The sequence below is a fragment of the Papaver somniferum genome, chromosome 7 (assembly GCF_003573695.1).
Source record: "Papaver somniferum cultivar HN1 chromosome 7, ASM357369v1, whole genome shotgun sequence".
Taxonomy (NCBI): Eukaryota; Viridiplantae; Streptophyta; class Magnoliopsida; order Ranunculales; family Papaveraceae; genus Papaver; species Papaver somniferum.
In genome coordinates, this window is record NC_039364.1 from 24501338 (window position 1) to 24525611 (window position 24274).

General features: G+C 35.7%; 3 protein-coding genes across 3 annotated transcripts; all 3 read left to right on the top strand.

Annotated features, from left to right (window-relative positions):
• The first annotated feature begins 16237 nt into the window (after positions 1 to 16237).
• On the top strand, positions 16238 to 18994 carry LOC113296728. The gene is made up of 7 exons (XM_026545055.1): positions 16238 to 16888; positions 16962 to 17129; positions 17235 to 17316; positions 17452 to 17518; positions 17740 to 17925; positions 18036 to 18096; positions 18568 to 18994. The coding sequence occupies exons 1-7, from the start codon at positions 16345 to 16347 to the stop codon at positions 18756 to 18758; spliced, it is 1299 nt and encodes a 432-aa protein (XP_026400840.1). The 5' UTR covers positions 16238 to 16344; the 3' UTR covers positions 18759 to 18994.
• A 1933-nt stretch (positions 18995 to 20927) lies between these two features.
• On the top strand, positions 20928 to 21487 carry LOC113294377. Its single transcript, XM_026542775.1, has 2 exons — positions 20928 to 21100; positions 21202 to 21487. Exons 1-2 carry the CDS (start codon positions 20928 to 20930, stop codon positions 21485 to 21487), a joined length of 459 nt encoding a protein of 152 aa, XP_026398560.1.
• A 1226-nt stretch (positions 21488 to 22713) lies between these two features.
• LOC113293881 (chitin-binding lectin 1-like) lies at positions 22714 to 23672 on the top strand. Its single transcript, XM_026542328.1, has 2 exons — positions 22714 to 22800; positions 22944 to 23672. Exons 1-2 carry the CDS (start codon positions 22722 to 22724, stop codon positions 23498 to 23500), a joined length of 636 nt encoding a protein of 211 aa, XP_026398113.1. The 5' UTR covers positions 22714 to 22721; the 3' UTR covers positions 23501 to 23672.
• Positions 23673 to 24274: the final 602 nt, after the last annotated feature.

Genomic DNA, 24274 nt, shown 5'->3' on the forward strand with positions numbered 1-24274 from the left:
AATCCTTCATTGGAGAATAAGGCTATTGAAGCTAGGTGTCTTAAAGTCTATCTAGATAAAATCAGGCTTAAAGAATTGTTTTATGCTCAGAAGTCTCGTATACAATGGCTCAAGCATGGCAATCTGAACACTAGATTTTTTCATTTGTCTACTCTTGTTCGTCGTCAACGTAACAAAATTTCTTGTCTTAAAGATGATTCTGGTCAGTTGATTGACAGAGAGGAAGATGTTGAAATTCTCATTAATGAGTACTTCAAGCAACTTTATACTTCTAACAATCCTTCCATTTCTTCTTTGGAGTTAAAAAATTTTGTTCCTTGTGTTATTAGTGATTTGGATAATCAGGACCTTACTAGAATTGTTAATGAAGATGAAATCTTGGAGCGTATTCAACAAATGAGTTCCCTTAAAGCTCCTGGTCCTGATGGGCTTCAAGGCATTTTCTTTTAAGGATTTTTGGGATATAATTGGGCCTCCAGTTATCAAAGTAGTTAAAGATTTTTTCTCTCTTGGGTTGCTTGATCCTGAGTTAAATAAAACTTTCATTACAATGATTCCCAAAGTTCAAAGTCCTTCCCATATCAAGAACTTTAGACCTATCAGTCTTTGTAATATTTGTTACAAGATCATCTCGAAAATTATGGCGAATAGATTGAAGATGTACTTGCCCAGATACATTTCTTCTAATCAGAATGCCTTTGTTAAGGATAGGTCTATTTTTGATTTTATTTTGCTCATCAATGAAAATTTTCATTCTTTTCGGTGTAAGGGAGGAAAAAAAGCTTGGATGGTTATGAAAATAGATTTTGAAAAAGCTTATGATCGACTGGAATTGGAGTTCATTTTCGAAACTTTTGAAGCTCTGGGTTTTAATGCAACTTGGATTCAATGGTTAAGATTATGCATTACTTCTGTCTCTTTTCAAGTTTTGTTTAATGATAGTCAAAGTGAGAGTTTTGTTCCTTTTAGAGGTATTAGACAAGGGGATCCTTTATCCCTTTATCTATTCATCACTTGTCTTGAAGTTCTGAGTCGAATGATAAATTATGCGATTGACCATAAAATCATTAAAGGCTTTAAAGTGTGTAGGGGAGCTCCTATGATTACACACAGTTTCTATGAAGATGATAGCCTCATTTTTCTTGAAGCTAATCTTCGAAATGTTAGAGGTATTACGGATATTTTAGAAAAGTTTTCTAACTGGTCTGGTCAGTTGGTAAACAACTCTAAATCCCTTGTAGTTTTCTCAAAAAAAAAATACAAAGAAGACTAGCTAAATCTCTCTATAGGGGTCTTCAAATGAAGCTAAGTGATAAACATTGATGCTTTAGTGAAAATTACTAATAAGTTGGCTGGATGGAAACTTAATTCTTTGAATCTTGCTGGAAGAGATGTTTTAATAAAATCTGTTCTGGATCCTTCTCTTAATCATCTTATGAGTACTTTGAGAATTCCAAATTTTATTTTGTCAAAAATGGATAAGTTAAGAAGGAATTTTCTCTGGCAGAGTAGGGAGGGTAATAGAAAAATTCATCCGATTTCTTGGGATAGGGTGTGTCTTCCTGTGTAGTATGGGGGATTGGGAATAAGGGACCTAGAGTTTCATAATTTTGCTTTCTTAGCTAAGACTGCCTGGAGAATTGCTTTCTTTAGTACTTCAAATGTTTTTTTTTATCTTCTTAGGGCTAAATATTTTAGAAACTCATCCTTTTGGGAAGCGACTACTCCTAGTCGATCTTCTTGGTGTTGGATGAGTATTCTTAAGGGTAGGGAGCTGATTAAAGGTAGTCTAAAATGGAGTATTGGTAATGGTGAGAGTACTGATGTGTGACAACATAATTGGTGTGATGATGAACCCATTATCAATTTGTTACATCCTAATACTAGTGTTTCTATCAATCTGAAGGTTGCAGATCCAATGGATAATGACTCTAATGATTGGGATTTACTTCCAATTAAAGATTTCATCACAGAGGATATTGCTTCTAAGATCAAGTCCATTCCAATTCCCATTTTAAAAAAAACAAGTGATAAGTTGGTTTGGCCTTACTATAAGAATGGTCAGGTTTCAGTTAATAACTGTCACAAGAAGCTCATTAAAACAAATGTTAGTGACCTCCTGGTAAATCATGATTGAAGCACTTTGTGGAAGATCAAATCTCCAGCTAATATTAAACATTTTCGTGGTTATTGGCTCATGGGAAAATAATGGTTAGGGATAACTTGAAACATAGGGGTCTGGATATTGATGATAGTTGTCCTTTATGTTTGCGTTCTCCTGAAACTATACCTCATTTGCTTGTGGAATGCCCTATTACTTCGCTTATTTGGGATGTCATCTGTTTTATGTATAATACGGATTTTGGCTATGAAGGACTTTTTGTGAAAGGGTTAATTGCTTTTAGGGATTTTTAATAAAGTGCCCACGTGGGGAAATGTATTTAAGAAAATGCCAACATTTTTTTCATAATTAATTTAATGCCCATGCCGTTGCCAATTCCGTCCCGTCATACTATTTTGGTAAAATCCCGTGGACTTTGTCAATTACTCATCCGATGAAATGAGATTTATTAGGCGCAGTTACTAAAATGCCCATTACATTAAAATATCAAAGAATCATTTTTGACCGTCCGTTTGATTAATCTACGACTCAAAGTATAAACAGTTTCACATACAAAATGAAACGGAAGTGTTAAAGGTGATACAACCAGGTGAAGGGGTTAACGATGAGCGATGGTCATGGGGCGGGTATGGGGCGGGGATCTTGTATCCCAGTCACTGCCCCGTTCAAAAAAAAACCCACACCCTCCCCATTACCCGCTTGATCTGGGACGGAGAGGTAAAGGATAAAATCCTTTTAAGAAAGAAAGTTTTTGATCGGAATACAAATTAACCGAAAGACCCCTTAACTATTTAAGGGATTAATAGAACGAATCACACTTTTACCACTAAACTATACCCGCTACAATTGATTATTGTATATGAATGGAATCTTTGTCGAACAAGGGAATCCTACATAATAAAGATAGGATCAGAATATAATTATTAAATTGGAGCGTTGACGCTTTTTGTCGATAGAACTAGATGAGGTAGGAAAAGAAGTTTTATATAAAAAAGATTATATCTTTTTTTTTGCTGGGAGTTCTTTAAAGAGCCACTGAAGTCACAAAAAATTGTGTCAGAGTCCGTAGCTCCGTTTTTTCAACCCTCCAATACTTTACAAGCAAATAAAAAATTTTATCAAAAAAGAGAGAAAGTTTGATTCTTTCATTTTTTGAAGATACCCTTTCCCTATTTATTTTATTCATATTCCGCTGGTAAATTTTTGGAATTCGAGCCAATCAACTGGATCTAGTATAAAAACCCGGAGTCTTTTTTATGGACTCAACTCAAGTCTTCAAATAAAGACTGCCCTTGAAGAAATAACGAAATTATAGTTATAATATTAAGAAATAGGATAGGTCCCTCTTTTTCAAAATTGAGAAAAAATGCAAAGACACTTCTATCCTATACCATAAGATTGGAAATAGTCTTATGTGTTCCTGTCGTTGTTGTTTCAATAACAAGTCTTTTTGTTTTCAAATCAGAGAAATGAGTTGATCTATCATTCATTGCGTTGGAATAAAGTAAGAAATGGCCCGTCTAGGTACTGACCAGGCCGGGGAATAAAAAGAGCTTTCGGCTAAAAAAGGGGGGAGATTCCGTTTTTCTTTCTATGGAAGATATACCCATTATTGAAATGAAATTCGAGTTGGATTGCTAATCCAATTTGTATCTATCTTATCTATCTATAGAATAGAGTGAAAGAAGAAATAAAGAATTTTTGGCTTCAAGCGTAACATAGTAATTTTTTCAATTTGGAGAGATGGCTGAGTTGACTAAAGCGGCGGATTGCTAATCCGTTGTACGATTTATTTGTACCGAGGGTTCGAATCCCTCTCTTTCCGTTTCCTTCGATGACTTGCTTTTTTTTGCATTCAAAAAAAGACCGAGACCCTTTCATTTTATCTTATTTTCTCATAGTTAAATGTCTGCAATAAAAAAAATAAGAAAATGAATAAACCAACAAGCAAGAAAAAGGTTTTTTCCTCTTCCTCTTTTTTATTCCTCACGTCCAGGATTACGTCCTGGATCATTAGATAGGAATCCGAAGATAAAAAGAGAAACAAAGAATATCACTACTGTGTAAACAAAGAGTTTGAGAGTAAGCATTACACAATCTCCAAGATCATTTTTGTAAAAAAGGGGAATAGACTATCCTTTTTTATACCACATATCCTCTTTTTACACCAAAAAACGAAGTAGTTTCTCAAAAAGAAAGTAATTTTAAGAAATTCTTTTGTAATAAGATTCTTTCGTTACGGAAAGGCTTTTTTATGACCCAATTCTATATTGTGGGGGACCCTAAATTTAATAGGGCCCTTGAAGTAGAAGGTCAAGTTGGGGAGGTGATCCAGATTTCTCGCAATTATCCAAGAATAAAAATGTTTGGATCGAGGGTTCAGAATGTAAGACTTAGCTGATCTTTTTAATTGTTATAATCTTTTTTTATCGAAAAAATCATACATGTTGGTAGAACAGTAGGAAAAAAATATCATCGAAAACTTACAGCAGCTTGCCAAACAAGGGCTAAGAGAAGAAAGAGCACAGGTATTACTGGCATAACATCTACAATTGGATTAAAAACCGCATAAGCCTCGGGCAATTTGGCGAAGAAAAAACTACTCGAATGAAGGGCAGAATTAAGACAGATACAGATCAAACTAAAGATATTAAGCATAACAAACATTTCCTTCTTGGAGATAATTGTATTTTGATTGAGTTACTGATATTAAGGAAAAAAACGAAGAAAGTAAGGTAGATCAAAATTCTTTTTTTTTTTTTACTTGCTCAATCACAAATCCTTCGCTTCTCAACCGAGAACAGAAGGAGTCATACTTTCATACAATATCTTAATTTAATTCTCTGTAATGATCAATAAATTAAGTTAAATTCTACAACTATATGCATGAAATCCTAGCAACAATCTACTCTATTCCATAGAGATTTGGGTGGGAATTGACGAATAAACAATACGGATATTAGTGTTTATTGGTGTCAAATATAAATATAAATGGGGCGTGGCCAAGCGGTAAGGCAACGGGTTTTGGTCCCGCGACTCGGAGGTTCGAATCCTTCCGTCCCAGAGCAGTCCAATTAGGTTCAAAGTGTAATGTTGAATAAAATCGAATCCTTTTTTCTTAGCTTAGTTCTACTGATTCTTTTCTGAATCATATCTTTCCCTTTTTTCTCGCAAAACAACCCAGGGCAAATGACATGCCGATAGAGCAAAATCTATTTCCTATCCTACCTGACTAGGAAATAGCTCAATAGTTGAATTTCAAAATTAGATGGGCTCTTCCGTGTCTGCCTATTCCGTCGATATTCCTAGTTGCTTAGAAAGACTTTATGGTCTTTGAATCAAAAAAATAAGGCATTCAAAGTGAAAATGCGAAAAAACTCTACCTTACTTCCCCTATATCTAAAGTAAACAGGGGAGTCCAGTTATTAGTTATTAATTCTCTGGGGATCTTGGAAGTCTAAACTAAACAAGAAGGGGCTTGGGACTAATTAAATTTTCATTCCATCACCGAGATAATGATTCATTCAAAATCTATGGGTGATTGAGTCGGAAATGAGATATCTATTAAACTTTTTTAACTACTGGCTATGATCTGATTGCGAAATCTTTTAATTTCTTTCACGATAAAATAAGAAATTCTATTGATATTTAAATATAAAATTTTAAAAACGAAACGCTTTTAATGATGTTTTATCGATCTTTGGTTCTCGAAGAGATGTGAGATTTGTTAATTTTAATTCTATCGACTCATTTCTGGCCTTTCCAGTTCATTGGACCCATTTCTTTGGTTAATACTTAATATTCATTTTGTTCCGGTATTAGAAATTTAATTAAAGACCCTCCCCTTTTTTTAGTTAGGTGTTTTTAGTTTAGTTGGTCGAGAAAGGTTGAATCTTTCATGATTGATCGTCTTGAACAATCTGTTCTGTTGAAGATGCAGATTAAAGAAAAGCGTTTTTTTCTTCATTTTCTGTATAAATTCTTTTGCTCATAGAATAAAAGATGGGGTTAATTAAATTGAATCCTTTGCGAAGACTTCTCCAGAAAAAAGGACCTTTCCATATAGAAAAAGAAAGTATGAAAGTATAGATTACTATGTGCCGATTGAACCAATGACTATTCATGATTCCATATTGAATCAATTCCATACCGGCTCCAAACTAGAGGAAAGTTATGGTAAAACTTCGTTTAAAACGATGTGGTAGAAAGCAACGTGCGACTTGAAGGACATGATCGGTTGTGGATTCTTACATCCACCATTTTATAAAAAATGAAGGTGCGGCTCGACATAGTTTGTTCTGTTTCACTAGAACAATCCCTTTTTGTTGGGTTGTAAATAGTACATGATGGAGCTCGAGTAGAAAGTCTTGATTCATTTCTCAGGGGAAAGGGTCTAGGGTTAGTGTCAATCAATAAGTCGGAACAACTTCGTAAGTATATCTTCAATATAGAAATCGAAAGGATCCAATTCGAGCAAACGTTTCAAAAAAAGAAAATTCTTTTCTTGGAATTGTCAAAAAATATTTTGATCAAAACAAAAGTGTATCGCACGGGAATCAATCCTTCATCTGATTCTTCGATAGAAAGAAATCACAAAAGGTATGTTGCTGCCGTTTTGAAAGATTAAAGATCACCGAAGTAATGTCTAAACCCAATGATTCAAAGAAACGATAAAGGATCCTGGAACAAGAAAACACCATTTTCTGTTGTCTCAACAATAGGTTCGGTCAGGGCGAGGAATAAAAAATGGACTCTAAACAAGACAAAGCAAGGGGGTTAGAGACAGCTCAATAAATAAAATGCCTAAGCTTAAGGATTTTCCTTTGAGCTCTTTGATAATTATACAACTTGAGTTATGAGTACGAATGGTTTTTTCTTTTCTGCGAGAAGGAAGAAAAAAAGGAATGCAAAAAAAGTCTGATGGATTTGCTGATTTTCTCAATCTATTTGGAACTATATACATAAATTCAAATCATTCTTTCTCGAGCCGTACGAGGAGAAAACCTCCTATACGTTTCTAGGGGGAGTTGTTCATCTACATCTATCCCAATGAGCCATCTATCGAATCGTTGCAATTGATGTTCGATCCCGAAGAGAAGGAAGAGATCTTCGGAAAGTGGGTTTTTACGATCCGATAAAGAATCAAACTTATTCAAACGTTCCCACTATTCTCTATTACCTTGAAAAAGGCGCTCAACCCACAGGAACCGTTCATGATATTTCAAAGAAGGCAGAGGTGTTTAAGGAACTTCCCGTTAATCAAACGAACTTTAAATAATGAACAAAGAAAAAGAAAGTGGGGGTTCCATAATGTGAACTTAACTTCCCGTAATTTCTTCTTTTTTCACTCTTTTTATTTTCTATTTATACGAATTTACTATTAGATTGCTTTCATATAATCCCAAATTCTCGATTCTCGAAAAAATGAAATAGTTTTTCTTGATATGGTTTTTGTTAGGATGACACCAAGAAAAGGGGGTTAAGCTTGCTTATTGTCCCTTTAGTTATATTTGAGTTTTTTCTTTTTTTCTTTATGTTTTCAACGTTCATATTGACAATAGTGTATTGAACAAATATAATTGGATCGTGGATAAATAGATCTATTTATCCACGTCCCATAAGTTTTGTTTTTTACTTCATAAAAAAGTGTTCGTTAGATTTGCTGTAAGTTTAATCCTTTGATGTGTCCGTTCAATCTAATCTATTTCTTCTTTTATTTCGGTCGTATCTACACACCATAATTATATTATTTGGGTTGCTAACTCAACGGTAGAGTACTAGGCTTTTAAGTATTCCCATACCCGTACGGGGCGGGTTTTTTACGGGTTACCCATAACATTGAGCTCAAATATGATGAGTTAATTTAATAATCAATACCTAAGTTCAACCAATAATAATAATAATAATTTAAAATTTCAAACTCATAAATTCATCGTAAAACAAGCAAATAAAAACAAATTGGTCTATAAACGAGCATCACTCATTTTAGTTCTTAATTATTTCTTATCAAGTATCTTCCTCCATGTTGATCACCTCATCGTCTGCTTCAGTTTCTTCCCAAAATGTTTCACCATCGAATTTTGATCCACCTAGCCAAAATAAGAAAGTGTATCATATAACCATAATGATGTATTAAATGTAAAAAAAAACATTTCAATAAAAAGAGAATTTCATTACCATTCAGCATATCTCATAGCCAGTCTTGAGCGCACATCAAAGCTTCCAACGTTTTTGGATAAAGTCTATTACGTTGGACACTCACAAATCTACCTCCGGTACTAAAAGCTGATTCGGAAGCTACCGTTGAAACTGTAATCGCTAAAATATCTCTAGACATACACTGCAAGACTGGATATTTAATCCCATTTGTCTTCCACCATGCTAGTATGTCAAAATTACCGATCCTAGGTAAAAGATCTTCTTCTAAGTAACTGGTTAATTCTGACTTAACAGTACTAGTAGGAGCAGTATTAGAGACAAACATATCAAACTTTTCCAAAGGATCTACGTCATCGTTAAAACCATGCATCTCTGAAGTGAAAGACAAATCATTTTGGCTAACAGATGTTTCAGCAAATTTTACTTTCAGTTCATACTCCGTCGCCAAATCAACGCATAAATCGCGTACTCGATCAATTTCGATTTTTGAAAAAGCTTGACCATAAATTTGTGGAAAATAAAACTCAATCAATTTCATCTTAAACCTTGGATCTAACATAATTGCTACGACCATTACTCCATTGATCACAAACCAATACTCTTCAAACTTCTCTATCATTTCATATGCCATTTCCTTAATCACACCAACTTTAGATTTTTTCCACTCATTTAATGACAATCTAATATCACAAAAACTTGGAAAGAAAAGGTTGGTGGTAGGATATTTTACTCCGGAAAACTTCTCTGTGAAGGTATAAAATATCTTAAGTTTGTCGCACATTTCCTTTGCCAACAACCAATCTTCATCATCTGGCAAACAATCATACTGTGGCTCACGTTGCTTTAGTCGAGCAAAAATCTTCTGATACTTAATAGCAGTATTAAGCATCAGGTATGTTGAGTTCCATCTTGTCTCACAATCAAGAACTAACTTATTTATAGTCGAAATATTTAGTTGACGGGAGGCCTCTTCAAATTTCTCAACTCGTTTTGGTGTTGCTTTCCAGTAAGCAACACTATTACGAATCAATTCGATTGCTCCTTTGATCCCCTCTAATCCTTTCTTGACTATAAGAGCTAATATGTGTGCACAACAACGCATATGAAAAATATCTCCACCCGACAGTAAGTTACTTGATAATTTTTCTAGGAGAAGTTGGATCATAAGATCATTAGTGGAACAATTATCTACAGTAAGAGTGGATACTTTACCATCGATATTCCAGTCTAGCAGACACTCCATCAATGCGGCTGACAGGACTTCAGCCGTGTGCGGACATGGCACATACATAAACCTAATACAAAATAAAATTCAGATGGTTGATTAGACCGTACTACGTAGCAACTAGTAATTAATCAGTAACAAAATTAATGGTAGTGATTTTTCATTTATGACGTGCATATCCAATGCCTGAAATCATTAAATGAATACGCGTACCTGATAATTAAGCTTTGCAAGATCCACGATTCATCGATGAAATGAGCCGTAATAACAATGTATCCTTTCTTTTGCTTACTAGTCCACATATCAGTAGTCAACGCAATTTTACCTTGATGTTTTTGTAGCACCTCCATTGTTTTAGTTTTTTCTTCATCATAGATTTTAAGGATATCACTTTTAATTGTGCTCCGAGATACCACCTTAAACAACGGTTGAAGCGCATCTGAATATCGTCTAAATCCGGCATGTTCAACGATGGAAAGCGGATACTCGTGTATAATTATCATATAAGCAAGTTCCTTCCTAGCGAACGATTGATCAAAACTGTACGTGTTAAGCTGACTTCTTCCGTCACTTTTTTTACTCGGAGTGATTAGTGATTGTCTTATGTCTTGCTGTTTACGTCGAGGACATCTTTTCATGTGTGCGTGTAGATGCTTAGTACCATTTGTGATTTTTCCTCCTAATGGTTTATGACAATATTTGCAAACTGCTTTGTCTTCCCCTTTTATCTTTTTCTTTTCAAAGTGGTTCCACACTATGGATCTTTTCTTCCCTGAAACTATAGCAATTTCACCTTTGGCATTGTCACAATCACCTGTAATGTTTGCCTTGGCAGTTTCACCATGGTCATCATCCATTGGAGAACTTGGAATTGTCTCGACATGGTGTTCAGACTGTTCGGATTCACCTCGTGTGGATATAGTTGTCATTTTGGGATCACTGTGTAATATACACATAAAGTAATATAATATATATAATAAAGAAAACTTAAATAATATAATATAATCAATACAATAATTAAATAATATAACATAATATAATTTCTTAATTTAAATATAATATAAATAATTAATGATATCTTATACTTTTACGTTTTCTTTTATAATATAATATAATTTCTTAGTTTAAATATAATATAAATAATTAATGATAGCTTATACTTTTACCTTTTCTTTTATGATATGATATAATATAATTTATTAGTTTAAATATCATATAAATAATTAATGATATCTTATATTTTTAACTTTTCTTTTATAATATAATATAATATCTTAGTTTAAATATAATATAAATAATTAATAAAAATATAAAATCCTAAAATGGAAACGTACGGGGACCTAGAATCCCATCCCCGCCCCATCCCCGTTTCACTAATTTCGGGTATTACCTAATTCCAACCACAATCCCGTTTGTACGAGGTAAAACCCTACCTAATAGGGGCGGGTACCCACGGGGATGGGTTTGGGTGGGGCAAATGGCCATCCCTAAGTGGAGGTCGAGTTTTCTCTGCTTCCTCCGCCTCCTTCCTTCTATTTTATCTTCTATTTTTTACGGGATTCAGTTGAATTCATTTCATTGTGGTGATGATTTGGTCGTGAAATCAGTAGCAAGGACACAGGGGTTGTGAATGATGAGTCTTTAAAGTCCCAGATTGATTAGGGTTGATGGGTTGTGTACGGATTCATGTTTTCAAGGGGAGATTAAGATATCAAAGAGGTTCTAAATCATCAGCAAACGCATCATTTCGTTATTCGTATTATGCTCGCAAGCTGTTCGAGAAAAATCCACAAACAGCAGCTAGACTCCTCAATCACAACCACGCCATGCCAAGACTTTGAACAGTCTCTGAGTTATATTTATGCATTCGGTTTGTGATTCTCAATTTCAGATGTACAAATCGATTTACATATGTAATTTTTACTCTTCGGTTTCATGAATTGAGCAGAAATAGTTTGTTTTTTCCAGATTTGTTTAGAAATAGGTTTAAACGATCCGAGTCAAGTAGGTCTGAGGAAGACGATTTTGAGGGCTTAAATGTCTTTGTAAATGCTGATTTAATGGCACGTGCACACTAACGGCTGTTAGCCGTTTTTTCAAGAAAACAGAATGCTTATGGGCATTAAATTAACAAAAAAATGGGCATTTTCTTAAATGCATTTCTCTACATGGTCACTTTATTAAACATCCCTTACTTTTATTAATCAAGACTCCAGTAAGGATGATATGGAATGGAAAATTCTGGTGTCTTTTATATTATGGAATATATGGATTGCTAGAAACAATGTGGTTTTTAGAGGGATAAATTTTAATTGGCATCAAATTATTGATCTGTCTTTCAATGCTGCTGGAGAATTTAAGAGTGCTAATAACTTTGGAAGTTCTAGCTCTGAACAGAAAAGAACCATTAATGTGTGTTGGAATCCTCCGCCTAATAATTTTGTGAAATTGAATGTAGATGGTGCTGCTAATGGTAATGGGAGTGCAGGCTGTGGTGGTGTTCTTAGAAGCAGTGATGGAAGGTATGTGGCAGCTTTAAGCAGACATCTTTACCACAATTCCAACAATTTGGCGGAACTCTAGGCAGTCCAGAGATGGCTTAAATCTGCCAGTAAAACTGGGCATTAAGAACATCATTGTAGAAAGTGATTCTCAACTGACTATAAACTTTCGTAAAAAGAAGATAACTTGTTTTTTGAAAGTATTTCGATGGACATAAATAGTTTCCAGTCGGATATTTTGCTAAAAAAGCCGTTAATGAAAGAATGACTGGAATTTGGATTGAGAATCCACCGGACTGTGTGAGTTTTTTGATGTTGCGGGAGGGCCTTCCCCAGATTTGTAAGGCCCTAGTTTGTGTTTAATATATGTCTATTATCAAGAAAAAAAGAAAAAGAAATGTAGGTGTCCCCATATCGCATTATAGCTAGGCCTGTCAATATATGTCCGATATCCGGAATCCGTTTCCGATTATTCGAGATCCTATAGGATTTTATCCGTTTTATCGGATATCGGATAAAAAAAATTATCGGATATTTCTTCCTTAACCTATCTATATCGGATTAGGCCATATCCGTTTGGTTAACATCCGATATCCGATAGAATTAGGGGTATAATTGTAATTTCATATGTTAATCGATTATCACTGCCTGGATTGAGTTCAGTTGAGAACCGAGTCATTTTTTTCGTTTTCTTTTTTTCCTTCTCTTCTCTTCTCAGTTCTCAATCGATCACTCTCTGTCTCTCCCGATCAATCACTCACTCAGTTGCTTTGCTTATCAATCAGACAATCACTCACCCGCTCAATCAGGTACTTCTATTTCCATATTCGATTTTTGTGTTCGATTTTCATGAAATTAGGGATTTGCAAAAAAATTTAGGGTATGATGAAATTAGAGAAAGATTTGAGATGGGTTTATTCTTAAATAAGAATATGAGGCCTAACAATCTGAGATTATGAAAGTTTATGAAAGTTTTATGGAAATAGGGAAACTGATGAATATCTTTTGATGTGAGCTTTCTTCTAATTTTTGGTTTTTGAATTTTAGATGTTGGATGGATATAGGGTTTTTAGTAGTTTAGATCGATTATTGTATGATTTTCCCTTCTTTTTTTTTTGATTTGAGAAAAGTGAATTAGGGGTTCAGCAAATGCATCATAGAGATTTTTAGAATAATTAGGGGAATGTGATTATGTGACCACTGTTCTTGAAAATGATTTGGTAATGTTGTATCATACACATGATAGTATTGGATGAACTAGGGACTGGGGAACAAAGACTAAGCTTTCAGTGTCTTTTCTTTAAGCTGGTATTATTAGTGCTCTGTAGCATTGATGCTTGAGAGTTTCATGTGTCTTAGTTTCCCTCTTTGATACAATATCCTTCTCACCCTATGGGCATCTACATTTCAATACAGGAAATTGCAAAAATGTTTAAAAAACCAGCCAAGGGAAAGACAGTTGCAACCTCAAAGTCAACCCCTTTGCCTCAAACTACATCAAATGCTATCATTTCCAGGGATGGTTCACAATCACAAAGTGTTCAAGCTTCAGCAATTGGCTCAACAGAACCAGAAGAAAACCCAACTGATGATAACATCAACATGCCAAGCTCTCATACAGGTGGCTCAGGTGATGAAGATAGAGAAGATGGTGAGGATCCACTGATAACTGCTCTGAAGAAAAAGCTTAGATCAACAAGGTCACCAGTGTGGGATGAATTTGAAAGGGACTGTAAAGTAAGATACAACAGTAAAAAGAATGCGAGGGAAGCTGTTGTACTAGGTACATGCCATCATTGCAAGAAGATAGTTGATGCTGGTAGTCTCAGTGGTACTACAAGGTTGTCTAATCATCTAAAGATTTGCCGAGACAGACCACAGAACAAGGCTGGACAACAACAGATTGCTACTTCACTGAAAACAGCAGGTAACAAAGCTTTAAAACTAGCTAATTGGAAGTATGATCCTGCTATTTCTAGGGAATACATGATTAAAATGATTGCTAAGCATGATTACCCTCTGAACATGGCTCAACATTTTTACTTTAGAATGTATTGCAAGTCTTTGAACCCTGCTGCTAAGATCATGAGTAGAAACACAACTAGAAGTGATTTGATGAAGTTTTTTCATGAACAAAAACAAGAATTACAGTTAGTATTGGATAAGTTGACTTCTAGATGTAGTCTTACAACTGATATGTGGACTGCTAAGCATACTAAAGATGGGTATTGTTGTGTGACATGCCACTACATAGATGATGAATGGAATTTGGTTAAGAAAACATTAGCTTATATTGTAGTGCCATCACCACACACAGGAGATGTTCTCACAGAATGTATCAAAACTTGTACTCTTGAATGGAACATAGATAGGAAATTCCTTGCTTTAACTGCTGATAATGCTGCTGCCAATGGTGTTATGATGAGAAACTTGATTTCGTGGCTAAAGAGTAAGAATTGTCTAGTTCTTGATGGGGAATTGTTTCACATGAGGTGTGCCAACCACATTCTTCATTTGGTTGTCCTAGATGGTATGAAAGTTGCTGCTAAGTTTGTGCAATCAATTAGAGATTGTGTTAAGTATGTTAAAGCTTCACAAGCTAGGAAAGAGAGGTTTGAATTGGCTATGTCACAGGTTAGGTTGTCTGGAAAGGCAGTTAGTCTAGACGTGGACACTCGATGGAACTCAGTTTTTGTTATGCTTAAGAATGCAATCGGGGTGAGAAAAGGGTTTGAAAGATTAGCTGTCCTTGATCATGAATTCGTCTGTATACCAAGTGAAGATGAGTGGGAACAAGGGGTAGTTATTTGTAGGTGTTTAGAGGTGTTTAATGATGTTTCTACCAGGTTTGCAGGGATGAAGTATCCAACTGCGAATCTGTACTATAATGGGGTCTATGAAGTTCACAAGTGCATCAAACAATGGGAAGGAAGTGATTATGAGTATATCAGAAAACAATGGGGTTGAAGATGAGAGAGAAGTTCGATGCGTATTGGCTCGAAAGTAATTTGGTTATGGGCATCGGTGTTGTGTTAGATCCTAGATACAAGGCAAGATGGGTAGAGTTTCGTTATAAGAAGTTGTATGGAACTGGCTATGCAGTTGAGTATAACAAATTCAAAGAACAATTGACATCTCTTTTCAATGCGTATGATTCACAAAACTCAAATGCAGATGAACACTATTTTGGTGGCCGCAGCTCTGTCTCTAGCTCAAGTGTGATGGATTCAGACAATCCAGATGAATTATGTGATCCTGAATATGTTGAGTTTATGATGGAGAACATTGACTTTGAGGTGCAGAAATCTGAGTTGGACAAGTATTTAGAAGAACCAATGCTTAGCAAAGGCTCACCAAAAGATGAGTATTTATTTGAAATCTTGAGTTGGTGGAAGCTAAATGCACCTAAGTACCCAACTCTTGCAAAGATGGCAAGAGATGTCTTGGCTATCCCAGTCACCAGTGTGGCATCCGAATCAATGTTCAGTGCTGGTGGTAGAGTGCTTACAACACACAGAGCTTCATTAGATCCAGAGGTTGTTGAAGCATTGTTATGCTTAAGCGATTGGTTGCCAGATTTCATTTGTGATGAAGGTAAACATTTTTTTCTTCTTAAACTCAGTGCATAGTTCCTATTATTACTACTTAGACAATTGTTGTGTATCTTATTCTATCTGAATGTTGACTTGTTAATTGTTATAATGCAGATATGGAAATTTTGGAAACCGAAGACGAATGAAGACAAGAGAGACCCTGTTTGAATATCTGTTAAGTTGTAATGGAGTCGCAGGTGGTTGAAGTTGGCAGTGATATGCATTGCAGCTGGTTAGACTGGTGGAATTCTTTAGCATTTGCTTGTGTTTCTTTTCATGTATGTGTCATGTGTGTGAGTAAGAGACTTACATTCAGATGAAGACAATTCAGATGCCATCTTATGAGTATTGTTTCCAAGTTTTATGTATGACAGTATGAGAATAATTTCACCTTTACAGATTTTTTTGTTACTAACGGATATTATCGGATAAATATCCGTTATCCGATAGCTTAACCTATCGGATATCGATATCTGATTTTGATATCCTATAGGATATTCTCGGATATCGAATATCCGATAGTTCTTAACCTGTCGAATATCGGATATCCAGATATCCGACGGATATTCTTCCATTGACAGCCCTACTTATAGCAGCCATCCAATTAAGACGCACACTTTCAAGAAGCCGGATTTTACTGTCCCACGACTCCCACCCACGTCACTCCTTCCCAAATCTTAAAAACCTAATTTCAGTTTATTTCCTAATTTGAGTTGTTCAAAGAAAGGAGAACCCAAATTGTAAATGGAAATGGAAGTGAAAGAGACTCAGCTCGGTCAAAACCAAGATGCAGAACAAAATGCTGCTCCTCTGAAGAAAAATAATGGGAACGAAAACACCCCACCGGAGATTATGTTGGAAAAGGGTAACAATTTTGTTGAAGAAATTTCACTGAATGAGAAGAACAAGGAAGAAATTTCATTGATTACTCAAATGGAAATGGAAATTGAAGTGAAAGAGACTCAACTCGGTGAAATTCAAGATGCAGAACAAAATGCTGCTCCTCCGAAGAAAAACGATGGTAATGAAAACACCCCACCGGAGATTATGTTGGAAAACGGTAACAATTTTGTTGAAGAAATCTCATTGAATGAGAAGAACAAGGAAGAAATGAATCAAGTCAGTGATACAAAAGAAGAGATTTCTGGAGATACTAATGATAGTCAAATTTCAACTGAATCTAGTAATAAGAAGACCAAGAGAAGATGGACCAGCAAGGAGAAACAGGATCGGAAAAACTACTTTTCCAATGAAGGCAAAGTAGTTTCTGAAAATTCAAAGTCAATAAGTGAGTATAATAAGCACATAACTTAGACCTAATTACTGAATTCATTATTTTTTACTTTATTTTTTCTGTTTAGGGGAAGAAAAGAAGGTTAAAATAAATGGAACAAGTAAAAAATGTTCATCAAATGGTGGTGCTGTTGTTAGAGTGAGAGAATTGATTACTCGTACTGATAAGAAACTTCTTGTTCTTGATCTTAATGGATTGCTTGCTGACCTTTCTAACGACCTTGGGAGAAAAGCGCGTAAGAATTCTGCCACCATTGCTAACTTTAGATGTTTTTTTTCATTGATTAGAGTTAAAGGGTTAATTTGGGTTAATTTCATTTTTGTTTTGGTATTTGGTGTAGGTACTAAGAGACCTTATTGTGATGAATTTCTCAGATTCTGCTTTGAAAGATTTCATGTGGGTGTTTGGTCTTCTAGAAAAAAGTATATCCAACCAACCTATGTTACTTATATGTCTGAGTAATTTGATCTATCTGGTCTTTCTGGATATAGCTTTGTCGAAATGGGTGAGACGTTAGATAACCTTATTGATTCAGCTGTTATTGTTGCAACTTGCAGGAGTAATGTGATTAATGTAGTTAACTTTCTCATGGGAGATTTGAAAGAAAACCTTCTATTTTGTTGGGTTAGTAGTTCTCAATTTATGTGTTTCTTAGTTGATTCGTTTACTTTTCGGTCTTATATCACTCTTGCTTCAATTGTATTGGTTCTTTGCTAAAACCAATTTCCGCTACGTAGTTAAGATAGTGATATCCTACTTGCATTACATAAAAACTAAAAATATCCCGAATCTCTATTACAGTCCTGATACCTTCTCATGCCTGACCAACTTTTCTTCCTTGGTAGGATGTATCTCACTGTACTGAAACAGGTTTCAGAGTTCTAGGGGACTGGTATAAGCCCATGGTATTAAAAGAGCTGAAGAAACTATGGAATAAGTATGAACCAAATCTTCCATGGCAAAAGGGTGTTTTCAATGAATCAAACACGTTATTGTTGGATGATTCCCCCTACAAAGCTTTATGCAATCCAGTAAGTTATCTGCATTCTACGCCTATTTATTTTCTGATATCGGGTTATTATATGTTTTTTGTTTTTATTAGTTGATACAGTTTGTAATTTTATATTCTTTGGATATGTAGATGTACACCGCAATCTTTCCATCCCCATATACTCGAGAGGCTCCAAATGACAACTCATTAGGTAAGACTTCTTTAATTCAAGACAATGTGCTACTTTGAACTGTACTAATTCAAGACAATGTGCTGCGTAATCTGCATATGTTTGTAGAAATTTCATAAGTTCAATGGAGAAGGAGTTTGCAGATCCAGTTGTAGGAAGTGGGTAATGTCACCACAACACCCTTGCTATTGTGGGGGTTAATGGAGTGGTGGTCTTGTCCATATACGCAAACGATAATCTAGTGATTTTGCCCGTGTTTACATCTAGGTAAACCACTTGCCAGTTAGAAATTGGACCACATTAGCTGACCATATGACATGGCCATATAAATCTCTCTTGTTTTCTTCGTTGTTGGTCCATATGGCTTTAAATTTTCTCAAAGCTGAAGGCCATTATGAATTTCTCAGTCTTTCTAACAAGGCTAACTGCTTAACAAGTATTCAGATTTTCATACTGTCAGAATGATTCTCACATTTGTAATTTGCAAGCCAGGTCCAGGAGGAGATCTGTGGGTCTATCTAGAAGGTTTGTTTTTGGCTGGAAATGTCCAGCAATATGTGGAGCAACACCCTTTCGGCCAGCCTGCTATTACTAGCAGAAATCCCAAATGGGGTTTCTACCTAGAAGTTTTTAATGCTGTTGTAAGAAAGATGAGCCAGATGGAGTTTTTAGAGTATCTTTAGTGCAGATTTGGGAGCATTTTTGAAGGCCCTTTTATAATTTTATATAGGTCAAAGTTACATTAGGTTGAAAGGAAAATGGTGCTTTGAGGAAGCTTTTGTGTTAGTTAATGAGTCCCTACTACAGTTAAGTGGGCTTTGAAAATATTGTATTAGACTTTGTAGCGGTGTTCCTCTCAAAAGCTACCAAATATAGTGTAGTGCCATATATCCCTGTTGATGGATGCACTTCTTCTCCACACATGATGCTTAACCACCACTCTATAGATTGATCGATTTCAACAGCCAGGTATACACATGCAACTCAATTGTCCTACTTCTCCCTTCCCTTCATAATATGTATTTGGTTCGGAAGTGAAGTTGTTCATGCTTTGGGTTCTTTTTTTTTTACCCTTGGTTTGGTATCTTGTGGCCTGTGGGCCTTCTTTTGCATGATTTTCTTGCATTACTTACCCATTTATGGCAATAACTGTATGCTCGTCTTTCTTTCTTGGTAATGATCTACATGATTATTTTTTTTTTAATTTTTTCTCCTTCCTACCAATATCTCTGTTATTGGGACCATGAACTATTATGCTTTGAACCTCTTGGAAGATTTGTTCACTTGAAAAGTTTTACTTCTTTGGTCTAGACAACCGTATTTCACATTAGTTACTAACTTACTAATTCCCACTGGTAAAAGAAATATGTGCTAGTTGGTGTAACATAGAGTTGCTGCAGAACAATATCCTAGTAGTTACCATCCGGTTATGGCTCCTTACTAGCTCACATTCTCAGAAACTATGTAACTTGATAGGAAATCAGAATTGTCAGTTAATGGTGATTTTCATATGGTGCAGAAAAAGCATTGTGCAAACTTTGCATTTATTTGTAGATCAAAAGAAACTTAAGCCTGCAAACCTGAAAAATTTGATACAAGTACTTGATTTGCTGCATGGTTATAGCTGTCTTGCTGTCTGCAGAAAGTAATAGCTGTGTTGCTTGAAAGTCAGATATTGTATATAAAGATTATGGTAGTCCTGTTGCTAAGGCGTTTGTTTTTCGCATGTAGCTAAATCCAGTACACCTTAATCCCTTGTTTCTGCAGCTCATGCACCTAGTTTCTTGTTTGAATTCCTAGCATAAGATGCTGAAGATGAGCCCAGAGTCAATTTCAAGTCTCTTTTATGAATGCTAGTTATTGAATGGGATGATTGATTCTGGTTAGGTCGTCCAAAACCAAAAAAAACTTAAAAACTGCCACCCTGATTCAGTCCTATAGGTGTACAAGCTCACTTGTAAAAAAGTTCTGAGAAGGCTGTTTACTAAGAATTTTTGAACATTGAAACTGTCCTGTGCAAAAGGTTGCAGAAAACCTCGTCCTGCAAGGTGGTTCCTAAAATTTCATAGCAAAGATGCTAATACAACCTTGAATTTAGATGGTTCATTTAGGAAAATTATTGGATATGCAGCAGGGTTTTGAATTTAGCCGGACGATCATCAATCTTCCCATAACAACTATAATTTTTTTTACCATTAGGTCCTTTAGCTGGGCGCTAATCTGATTAGCGTTTTTGTGAAAAAGAATACAGAATCTCACTAGGGTTTCTCTACTTCATTGGTTCATTCATCCTCTCACACAAAAGTCGAAACACTCTTCTTATTCCTCTACTCAGAAAGAAAAACAGCCTAGTTTTTTCCCCTGTTGATTTATAACCTCCATGGATCAAATCGCTTCGAGTGCTTTGATGAGTTTGTTCTTGGATTGACAAGGATTCTCTACATACTACTATTGCTTATTTTCATTCCAAAGTTACAAAAGTGAGGTAATTTGCATATCTCCTTTCATTTTGAAAATTTTCATGATTTCATCAAAATAGTTGATAGTTTGATGTAAATATAGCATGTTTTAGAGAGTCGGGTATGATTGTTGGACACTCAAATGACGAATTTTACATGAAATTTTAGAGTTACAGAATAGGCAATTTATGTAATTACTTATTTATATTTTCTCTTTTTTCATAAAACCTTGTTGGAGTTAAAAAATAAAATCTCATGAAAGTACTAACTTACGATCCTGGTAAAGTGATAGTATTTTTTTTTTTTTCCGTAAACGGAGGGAGTATGTTTTAGTCTACACAGTGTGATCAAATTAAAGCATGAACATGTGTGACTTTTCGGACATTTAATCAGATGGAACATCACGATAACAAAGATGAGGTTGGCAATGATGTGCCACCAGCACCGCAATTTCCTACAATCGATTGGAACATTCAAGTCTCGGACAAGCATGGCAACCCTGTTAATGTGCTCTTAGAACCACCCAACCCTCCTCCTTTTCACTTTGATGCTAGTTGGGAACAAGGGTTAGTAATTTTTGTTTCAACTCCTTGGCTTTTTTTGCCTGCCATATGTTTTAAGTTTTTGTTTAATAATTTCACAAGCTTATAATTATTGTCTCTTGCAGGAACAATGGAAAGAACTTGCTGAAGAGTGGTGTGCTTATCACATTGTTTATTACAAGTTTCATTTTGAACGAGACCGTCAGCGTCAACTTGCACTTGGCCAACACAGAGGGGACGGATCAACATCAAACCAGCCACATGAACCATCTTATAATCCTGGAGAAGATTCACCATCACAGGTTACCTGTAAAAGACAAGCCGCAAGTCAAGATGGTGCAGATGTTCCAACTACTAATCCATGATATGTGTTATCTAGTACTGGTTTTAGTTTGGAGGATGTTTATTTAGCTGAAAAGTCGATGTTGTGAACTAAGAATGCACAATTCTATATTTTGGTTAATGCATGTCTATTTGCTTAAATGAATGCATGCTTCTATATTTTGTTAAATGTGCTTTAGAGAATTGCTAGAACGCAATATGATTCACAACATGATGGGAAACAATGCTCATATGCCTAAATCTAGTACACTTGTTACAGTTAATGCACCTAGTTTCCTGTTTGAATTCCTAGCACAACTATTATGCATGACCCCAGAAGCATTTCAAGTTTTACGAATATTTATTTTCGATCCAGTTTTCTCTTTTATAGCAAGGTAGTACTAATGGCTTCATTTCTTTCCAGATGGGATTATTTGTCCCAAGTTTGAACGGTTTACATGGTTATACAGGCCTGCCAGCCCCTCCGACTCTTGCGATAGAGAAAAGAGATTGAGCATTTGAACCATCCAATCTGAGAGGCTACGAGAAAGCCATCATGTGAGTTAACTTGCTAGCACTCGCTTTGTTGAAGCGATATTTGTGCCGCTACAGTGAGGAGACACTCCCTTCTAAATGGCTGTTGGCCAAGGAACCTTTGGATACTTGTAAAACATTATGTGAATCTGATATGTAAAAAAAAAAGTTTCGTAGAAGGTATCTCTTATGACTTCATTTCGATATGCATTGGGTTCCCCTAGGATTTGTAAAACCGATGTAGTCAACTCTTCGACTTGGCTCAGCTACAGTCAACTGCAAAAAGATTAAACTTGAGCAAAAAAAAAATAAATATAATTAAGATGTATTGGAAGCTTTGTTGATTAAATTATAACCACGATCCCCACTGGCAAAAGATACAGTAACAGTTGAAAGTCCACTCTCTTACTGACCCTTCTTCCTTACAACCCATAAATGTCTAAGCTAGTATCATGCGATCTAATGATCTTTCGATTCATAAGTTATCACAACATGTCAAGTGCATGCAATTTGTGAATAATGAAAGGTTTTATACCGACCTATAGTGGTGTATAATCTATTAAATAATTTATAGAAATACGTGGAATCTGAATATAGACCTGATTTAGAAGCAAACTTTCGGATTTTCATTTTCATACTCGGGATCTTGTTGTTTCGAGGAAATCGATTCAGATTTGATTAGGATTAGTTTGAAGTGAATTAAACATAATCCCACTCACATTATTTTCTTCTATAAATAAAAACTTTAGCTACCACTCAACAGTAAGTAGATATATACTACACTTCAATCATGGCAAGGAACATTTTATCTATTTCGGTAGTCATCGTTTCTCTGTTTGTTTTGGTTGGTGTTCCTGGAGTACATTCTCGTGAGTAGCAATACTACTGCTCTACGTACTAGTGTTCATTAGTTTCTTCCTAACTGTCAATTTTTTTCAAGGTATCCCTCATTAATATTACTTGATGATCTTGTGATTAATTTTTTTGATACGTCATATGTGTTTGTAATCAGAAACGAAGGTGGGATGCTTAGCAGGAGAAGAAATGATAAGCGTTCCATATAATGGACATTGTGAAACTGGAGATTGTGCAACGAAACTGAATAAGTTGGTTGTACCGGGTAGCACTAGATTGACTCGTTCAATGTGTGACCCACTGATATCATGCCAGGGTTGCTACATGCGAATCACACCATCCCCGCCACCACCATCAAATGAATGCTATCCAGGAGACGAAGTTATTAAGCTTCCGTATGCTGGTTCTTGCCTTGAGTGTGAACAGAAACTAAGAAAGAAGGCAACAAAAGATTATACTTTGTGGCGTTGGATGTGCGCTGCTTATACCTCTTGCGAAGGTTGCTATACAAGAAACCCACCACCACCACCACCCTCCCCACCCCGACCACCGCCATCCTCACCAAGTCCACCACAACCCTCTCCAACCCCACCACCGCCACCACCCTATCCAAGCCCCGATTGGGAGTCGTCCGTTTTCCCTGAAGAAATGATCCTTCGAAATCCATCTACACCAGACAAGAAATGGTGCCGGTATAAACTTGCGGAGTTTTAGTTATTATCATGCAAACCTCACAGTATCCTTCGTCCTGGTCCGGGGTTCAATAGGCATTTTCTTAGAGCTAGTATGTGTTAGTTTCATTTTAGATGATTGTGCTTAAATCTTTCATATATTTGTGTTCACATCGTCGCACTCTTGGTTGTGATTCTAGATGGCTAGATGTAGTTGTTTCACTTAACAAATGCAAATTTAACACTTGATGATTTTAATACTCCGTATTATCTTGTACTTAATTCTGTTGATTTTGACATAAATAAAGCCAAGATTTTGTACCCCTCCCTTAGTGGCGGGGCTGAGATCGTGATAAATGGGAGGTGGCAAAAAACACACAGTAATTTTTCTTTACGATGTACGGGTGGTGCCGTAACTGAGAGAGAGTAGTGAATTTGCCTTTTCTTCTTTTCGTCTTTTTATCTGATTTGCCGATCTAAAACAAAAATAAACAGAAAATAGTTAAACGTGTCGGATAGAAAAATTGGGAAAAGTCATTGCCACGTTATTGGTGTGATTGACCGTGGGATATGGGGTGGACCGAAAAGAATTATTGAACCATCAATTACCTTTTACTGCGTTAAACTTCATGATAAATATGTCATCTATATATGTGAATAACCATAAATTCTTTATTTCAAAATGTCATCTATATATGTGAATAACCATTCGGCGAATGCACCAAAAGCCGAAAAAACCTCTAGCATCATTTTCGTTACCACCTTATGGCATGCCTCCCCTTGCCGTTTGGTGGATCCTCCCTTGTCAGTAACATGC